Genomic DNA, 8,721 nt, shown 5'->3' with positions numbered 1-8,721 from the left:
AGGAACCCTCCAACCACAAGGGATGAACTCAGATTTCTCCAGTTTCCTCATTTCCCCTCCACTTTGTCTCAATCCCAACCCTCGAACTCAGAACCACCTTCCTAACCTGCAATCTTCTTCCTGACCTCTCCGCCCCCACCCCCACTCCGGCCTATCACCCTCACCTTGACCTCCTTCCACCTATCACATTTCCAACGCCCCTCCCCCAAGTCCCTCCTCCCTACCTTTTATCTTAGCCTGCTGGACACACTTTCCTCATTCCTGAAGAAGGGCTCATGCCCGAAATGTCGATTCTCCTGCTCCTTGGATGCTGCCTGACCTGCTGCGCTTTTCCAGCAACACATTTTCAGCTCTGATCTCCAGCATCTGCAGTCCTCACTTTCTCCTCCAAGGTTTCAGTTACCTCCTTCCAGGTGAGAATGCTATTTATGTGTGCCTCTAATTCAGTATATAGCAGCTGCTGCTCATAATGATCTCCAGAAGAATACCAACTACAGCTTAGGCAATCACTTTGTCTGGAGGAATGATACTAAGCTTGCAATCGCCTGTCTTAATTCATGCTCCAGTTTAGGATGTCAGCTGTTGGCCTTCATTCCTGATGAAGGGCTTATGCCTGAAATGTCAATTCTCCTGCTCTTTGGATGCTGCCTGGCCTGCTGTGCTTTTCCAGCACCACACTCTCGAGCTGTTAGTTTATGCTCAGTATTTTTAGCTTTTGATCAATTTAGTATAAGAATTGGAGGAATAAGAGGAGGCAAGAGAGGCAGAAATATCAAAAGTGGCATTAGCACAAGAGAAGAAACTGGTTTGAGTCATGGTAAGTTTGTTTTAAGTCTTTAGTTTATTTCTCTTAAGATAATTTTGTTCTCTTTCATTGAATGTAGGTGTCACTAGCTAGAGCATTTACTGCCCATCCCTAATTGCCTAGAGGACAGTTCAACAGAGTCAACCACATTGCTATTGGTTTGGAGTCACAACCAAACCAGACCAGTTAAGGATAACAATTTCCTTCTCTAAAAGGACACGTGTGAACAAGATGGATTTTTCCCAACAATTGACAACGGATATGTGGTCATTATTAAAATCTTAATTCAAAATTTCTATTGAATTCAAAATTTCACCATCTGCTGTAGCAGGATTTAAAACCAGATCACCAGGACATTACCTTTGTCTCTGCATTAATGTAGAGCGTGTGGTGCTGGAAAAGCATCCGAGGAGCAGGAGAATAGACGTTTCAGGCGTATGCCCTTCATCAGGAATTCTCCTGCTCCTCGGATGCTGCCTGACCTGCTGTGCTTTTCCAGCACCACACTCTAGACTCTGATCTCCAGCATCTACAGTCCTCACTTTCTCCTCTCCGAATTGGTGGTCTAGTGACAAACAGCCAAGCCATTTCCTACCCCTGAGTAAGCTTATAAGTGGAGGGCATGGCAGGACATTTCTGTCCCGCATGGAATGCACATCCTGGTCCACTTGGGAACTCAAGAATGCTTCTCATTTTCCTGGATAAGCACACTTGCAGGGAATGTTGTCAGCTGGAGCAGCTCGAATTAGATTGGAGGATTTGGAGCTGGAATGGTAGCTGGAACCATTGTGGTGTATCTGCAGGCTGGGAATTTCATGGAAAGCATGTTACAAAGAGGAAGGCATCCTGCAGCATGCCACAGGAAGTGGTCACCCTGCGGCTCAGGAAAGATCAGGCCGACAGGGAATAGGTGACCACTTGACAGTCAATGCAGACCAAGCAGAGTATTGCAGGAGTCCCCTGAGTGCACTTTAATCTCCAATTCGCATTCCATTCAATGAATTGCAAATTCTTTCTTTCCATGGTTCATGGGGGTAACCCAAAATGCAGGCTACTCCTGTTGAGCTGAGTTGTTCACCTACTGTCTTGCAGGCCATCTACATAAGTTCAATCTTTCTGTAGAAAGAGCAAATGATCAACTAGAGTTATCGAGCTCTACAGCACGGAAACAGATCCTCTGGCATTTCATTCCACACACGCACCACCCTCTGCATGAAGAAGTTGCCCCTCAGGTCCCTTTTAATTTTTTTCCCTCTCACCTTAAACCTATGTCCTCTAGTTTTGGGCTCCCCTACCCTTGGAAAAAGACCTTGGCTATTCACCCTAATCATGCCCCTCATTATAGTGTAAACCCCTATAAGGTCATGCCTCAGCCTCCGATGCTCCAATAAAAATACACCCAGCTATTCAGCCTCTCCCTATAGCTCAAACCCTCCAATCCTGGCAACATCCTTGTAAATCTCTTCTGAATCCTTTCAGTTTTTAACATATTTCCCATAACATGGAGACCAGAATTAAATGCAGTATTCTAAAAGTGGCCTCACCAATGTCCTGTGCAGCCACAATATGACATCCCAACTCCTACACTCAATGCACTGACCCATGAAGGCAGGTGTGCCAAATGCCTTCTTCAATACCCAGTCTACCTCGGACTTTCAAGAGCTGCACTCTCAGATCTCTTTATTTGGCAACAAAGGGGCCCTATCATTAACTGTATGTAAGTCCTGCCCTGGTTTGCCTTACCAAAATGCAACACCTCACATTTATCTAAATTAAACTCCATTTGCTACTCCTCGGCCCATCGGTCCATCTGATCAAGGTAATTCTGTGCTTAGAACCTGTTGTTGTGCGATTTTTAACTTAGAATTTTAAACTGCCTTTCTTGTCCTAAATGATCCACTTCCCATTTTACACACATCTTCACCTCAAGCTTGATTAACTGGAAAAACTTGATCTACGCAACTGTAAAAGGAGATGACGAAAACAACCTTATCTTGCACATCACTCTATGTTGGCGCTGCTGGTTTTAGATATGCAGATTTTAAATGGCTGATGGAACACAGAGGTATACTTGCAGGTCCACCAACATGTCAAAGACACAGCTTTGGTTAAAAACAAAAGAGTTTCCGAATGCTAACTTTAAATAACTTGGCACATTTGCTCTAATGGCACTGCAGAGAAACTGCGGATGGCAGATGCTGGAGATCAGAGTTGAGATTGTGGTGCTGGAAAAGCACAACAGGTCAGACAGCATTCGAGGAGCAGGAGAATCGACGTATCAGGCATATGTTGATTCTCCTGCTCCTCGGATGTTGCCTGATCTGCTGTGCTTTTCCAGCACCACACTCTCAACTCTAATGGCACTACCCTTGTATGAGACTGATATGCAAGGAACTAGCACCAACACAGAAGTAAAACGCAGGATAAAATTAGCTTTAAGTGGGAGTCTGATAAAATGATATGTAAAATAAAATAAAGCCAGCACATTAATTCTAAATAAATTGCCTGCACTCAAACCCTTTCTCTTCTTGAGTTGTCTGCTTGAAGGGAGACCCAAACCACAGGCCTGTGATCTCCAGCAGAGATCCGGCAAAGACGCATTTCCCGAATCCATACAAGACAGAATGTAGATTGATGCTGACAGCACTGAGTTCACTTGAGAATGTAACTTTTGCGATTTACATATGAAAGAAGAGAAACTAACATGGTCATTCTAACAGATGTGACACCTAACAAACAATCAAGGTATTTTTCAATGTATAATTTCAGTTACATCACACTGTAAACTTTTGCTATAAATTCTGTGTCTTACAATCGTGTATTCCACAACCACCTGATGAAGGAGCAGTGCTCCGAAAGCTAGTGCTTCCAATTAAACCTATTGGACTATGAACCTGGTGTTGTGTGATTTTTAATTTAGCACTGAGTGCAATCTGATTCACACTGACCATCCAGCCAACTGGCTTCCTCAATCTCAGAGCTGCTGACACAGCATGTATTTATCCATACAGGCTGTGGTCAGAAGCTGTAGATCCATTGTTTGTTCCATGACACTGTTGAGCAGGAATCTCTCCTGTGTGATGATGCTGCTCCTTTAACAAGGATATGTTGTCCTTGGTACTTTTTTCAGAGAGGTCATAAGAGACACAGACTCTGAAAAGTCTAAGTTGGAGGGCTTTAGGGCCAGTTTGATTATAGCTAACAGATACTGTCTCAAGCAATAAGCTTTTAAGTTCTAAAAATAACACTTGTATAATGAAAGGGGAGTGGCCAGTTCTCCCAGCTCAGCTTCTCTCTGGTTTGGTTTGATTTGGGTTTAGCGGTCTGACTGTTCACTGAAAGCAGTCAGTCAGTTGTGAAGCAGCTGGATCCAAAGAAGAAGTTCCATGTTGACCTTCCCTCTCTCTGACATCTCTCCTATAAGACCCTGGGTTTGATTTTACCTTTTGTGTCAAGGGGTGTTTATAGGGACGGTTGTAAGTATTTGGCGACAGCTCATTAAGTTGGGATAGTCTCTTTGGGTTTTTGAATAGGTTAAGTTATTCTACATTCTATTCTCTTTTGTTTGTGTTTCATTTGATAAGCTTGTAAATAATTTCTGTTTTGTTTAAAGCTAAGTGGTTTGATCAGCTGTATCCCTCCTGGAATATCCACATTTAACCTGCTTAAAAGAATTCGCAAAGTTAGGGTCCAGGCTACTTCCTTGAAATGTTTTGAGGGGGTCTGGCCTGGTCCATAACACCTATTCTTACTACCCGATACTGACACGTGTTGGAAGGACTTACAAATTTATACTCAACCCTGTTTGGCCGTATTAAGAATGCACCTTTCTTCACAATAAAGTCCTGGAATGTGACCTTAACCTGAAGCTGCTAACTCAGTAGCAGGGAGAATACTCACTGCACCACAAGATTTAAGCTTCTTCCAACCGTAACAACTTAATGCCTCATCTGTACCAATCTTGTGATACCTGAATTTTGAAAAGAGCTGATTTCCCAAGACGAAATGAGTTTAGCAAAACCAGCAAAGTACTTCCACAACATTTCACTGGGTTGGTATTTTCTTTAGCTGTCGAGAGTGCTGAATTCTGAGAATTACCAACCTTTTGGCAAACTGTGCAACTGCCAGTTGGTTCAAAGCCACAATGAATTGACTGCAGGTCAGTCTATACTTCTTAGTTATACTTTCAATTCTGCACTACAGTTACCCACTGGACTCTACTTGTAAGAATTCTGGTTGAATGGTCAAAGCTCTTTTCCTTGTTTTAGAAATTAAAAAAATCAAACATGTTGATTCACTTTTGTTGCATTGGAAATCCTTCTCCTCTGCGCTAAATACTGATTGAGTACGAGTTGCACCATCACTGCTTATAACCTCACCCTGCGTCTGAGCATTAAAAAAAATGTAGTCTCTGTAAAAATTCATGTACAAGTCAAAACAATTACAGAGGACGTACAAATACTGGAAACGTTGTCCTGCGATCATCCCTGAATACACACCTTACACCCTCGCAATTAGCTGTCTTTGACGACAAGATCCCTTAGTGTTAAATTAACTTAGACAAAACTGTTGTGTTTTTAATAAAGATGCACGGAACCTCAATTAGCCGCCAGAATATTCTTTTGATGAATTTAGCTCCTTGTTGCAATAAAAGGAGGAAAGAAAAATGGTTTTGGCTTCAAATAAGATATTTATAAAATGTCAACTAAAATACCTGTAGGTTATCTGCCATTTTCTGTCATTCCGGCTGGAGGTCTCCTCAGTTGCAACAAAGACTTGCAGTCAAGTAGGGTCATCCCAAGAATGACATGGGGAGCCAAGTGAACTTTGTGGAACTAACAGTTCACTTTTTAAGAAAACATAAATCAATGCTCAGTTTAAACCAAGCCAACATGTCTACACAGCAAACCACTGAGCATTCAGTTTGGAAGGGTAAAGGGTGCAAAGTACTGAGGCACACTGCTGTAGACAGGAGAAAGGATGGAGAAACAGCATATTAAACATAGAAAATAGGTGAAGCATGGAATTAGGAGAGAAAGAAAAAGAGAGAGACATGGCCAAAATCGTTCGCAATTTTTTACATGCGAGAAAGCCTAAGGAATAACACCAAAGTGCGATCGAAATAGAAAGTTTAAAGTTAGCAATAATAGCTGTCGACGTACCTGTCTCCTGCATATCCCTGTCACTGTCACCTGGACACAAAGTGCCATTTCCTCTACTTTTCATATCAAATGCATATTCAGAATCCACTGAGACTATTGCTCAATGGGGTTACATTTATATCGCTGCCTGCTAAATGGCTCACACCCACTTGAACAGCCTACAGCTGCTTTCATTTTCCAATCCAATTGCAACCAGATCCTACATGCTCTGAGTGAGATATACTTTTCGTGGTTGGGTGACGTTGAACAGTTGGGTGGGTTAACCCTGTAACTTATGGATAATTATTTTTGGGTGAAGTGAAGTCTTGTCATATTTGCGAGAAGTATTTTAGAAGTCTTTGGAATGGAGAGTATTTCAGTTTGGAATGGACACACTAGTAGTTCTCCTATAATGCTGTAGTGTGTTTCATTGAAACCTCACTTAATAGAAGATTGCTTGGTAGAAATAATGGGGCCTATGGGAAAAGTGGAGTTAGGGCCAGACCAGCAAAAAAAATCACTCACAATTGCTCAAAAATCACTCAGAAGTCTAATACAAAGTCTAGCACAGCCTGAATGAAGGTTGAAATCATATTTATTAATGAAACAAAAGTGAATTTAACACAGTACATTTAAAAACTGTAAGGAAGCTGCTCTCTGTCCAGTACCTCTCACAGAAAGCTGCTCTGTCAGCAGCGAACATTGGCGCATGTGCAGTACGGCACAGAGATTTCGGCGCGGACATTGGCGCTTGCGTAGGACGAAACGCGCAAACTGATCCCTGCTGGAATTGTGCTATTAAGTATTCTTGAAAATGCCATTCCCTAATTCTTCAGTGATGTTATAGCCAAATCGCGCTGCCGGAACACACGTAATCCAAGAACAAATTAGGAACATGTGTAGGCCACTCGACCCTGTGCTTGGTCTGTTATTTGGTCATAGTTGATCTGATTGTGGCTTCACCTTCTTATTCCCAGCTACCTCCAATTATCTACGACTCTTGTTAATTAGGAACTAGGAACGCCTGTCTTATGAGTATTCAATGATTTTGCCTTCACCATTCTCTGGGGAAGAGAATACTGATAAACCTCTGAAAGAAAATAAACTCTCCTCATCTGCAAAAAACACAAACAAAAAACAGAAATTGCTGGAAAAGCTCAGCAGGTCTGGCAGCATCTGAGAGAAATCAGAGTTTACGTTTTGGGACCAATGACCTTTCCTTATATAGAATTCCTACACAGAATCCCTACAGTGTGGAAACAGGCCCATTGGCTCTCAGAACTGCTCCTCATCTCCATCCTAACTGGAAGATCCCTGACTTTTAAATAGTGTCTTGTCATTCTAGTCTGTCCAACAAGAGAACATATCCTTTCAGCATCCACCCAGTCAGGACCCCTCAGGATCTTATATATTTTGATAAGATCAACCTTATCATTCCAAACTCTAATGGATACAGGTTCAGCCTGTCCAGGTTTTCCTCACAAAATAGTTCCTCATCCTCTGGTGTAAATCAGTGAATCTTCTCTGAACTGCCTCAAATGCATTTACATCCTTTCCTAAATTAGTTACTTTCAGCAGGTAATAGAGGAAACAAATGGAATACTGGCCTTTATTTCAAAGGGAATGTTATATAAAAGTAGGGAGCAAAAACAGGAATTGCTGGAAAAGCTCAGCAGGTCTCGCAGTATAGAGTCATAGAGATGTACAGCACGGAAACAGACCCTTCGGTCCAACTTGTCCATGCCGACCTGATATCCCAACCCAATCTAGTCACGCCAGCACCTGGCCCATACCCCTCCAAAACCTTAACAAAACCAGAAATTGCTAGAAAAGCTCAGCAGGTCTCGCAGCATCTGTGGAGAGAAATCAGAGTTAAGGTTTCACGTCCAGTGACTGAGTTCTGAGGGTTCTGAGGAAAGTTCACTGGACCCAAAATGTTAACTCTGATTTCTCTCCATAGATGCTACCAGACCTGCTGAGCTTTTCTCACATTTTCTGGTCTTGTTTCTGATATCCAGCATTGGCAGTTCATTTAGTTTCTATAAAAGAGCACAGAACATTACAGCACAGGAACAGGCCCTTCGGCCCACCAAGCCTGCGCCACCACATGTTGCCCTTCCATACTAAAACTCATTTCCCTTACAGGATCTGTATCCCTCTATTCCCTTCCTATTCATGTATTTGTCCAGGTACTTTTTGAATGCTGCTATTATGTCTGCTTCCACCACCTCCTCTGGCAGCAGGTTCCAGGCACTCACCACCCTTTCTGTGGAAAAACCTACATCGCACATCTCTTTTAAACTTCCCCCCTCGCACCTTCAACCTAATTTCCCTAGTAATTGTCCTGGGAAAAAGATCTCATACTTTCTACCATTTCATGTCATTCACAATCTTACAAACTTCTATCAGGTCACCCCTCAACTTCCTGCATTCCAGTGAAAACAAACCCAGTCTATCCAATCTTTTCTCATAGCTAAAATCTCCCATTCCAAGCAACATCCTAGTAAACCTTTTCTGTGCCCTCTCCAAAGGATCCACATCCTTCTGGTGGTGCGGTGAACAAAACTGTATGCAATATTCCAAGTGTGGCCTAACTAAAATTCCATAAAACTGCAGCATAACTTGTCTATTCTTATAGGTAAAGCAATGACTGCAGATGCTGGAAACCAGATTCTGGATTAGTGGTGCTGGAAGAGCACAGCAGTTCAGGCAGCATCCAAGGAGCAGTAAAATCGACGTTTCAGGCAAAAGCCCTTCATCAGGAATAAAGGCAGA

General features: G+C 42.5%; 1 protein-coding gene across 1 annotated transcript in view; it reads right to left on the bottom strand.

The window, feature by feature from the left end:
* Window positions 1–6,040, bottom strand: part of dalrd3 (DALR anticodon binding domain containing 3) — a 77,207-nt gene extending 71,167 nt beyond the window's left edge. The window contains exon 1 of the mRNA XM_043707632.1: window positions 5,968–6,040. Within this exon, the coding sequence (XP_043563567.1) occupies window positions 5,968–6,015 (48 nt within the window). The 5' untranslated portion in view covers window positions 6,016–6,040. The remainder of the gene's footprint in view (window positions 1–5,967) is intronic.
* Window positions 6,041–8,721: the final 2,681 nt, after the last annotated feature.

Source organism: Chiloscyllium plagiosum, chromosome 18, assembly GCF_004010195.1.
Source record: "Chiloscyllium plagiosum isolate BGI_BamShark_2017 chromosome 18, ASM401019v2, whole genome shotgun sequence".
NCBI classification, from domain to species: Eukaryota; Metazoa; Chordata; class Chondrichthyes; order Orectolobiformes; family Hemiscylliidae; genus Chiloscyllium; species Chiloscyllium plagiosum.
Note: the sequence above shows the minus strand (reverse complement) of the source record. Positions and strands in the feature narration are given on the sequence as shown.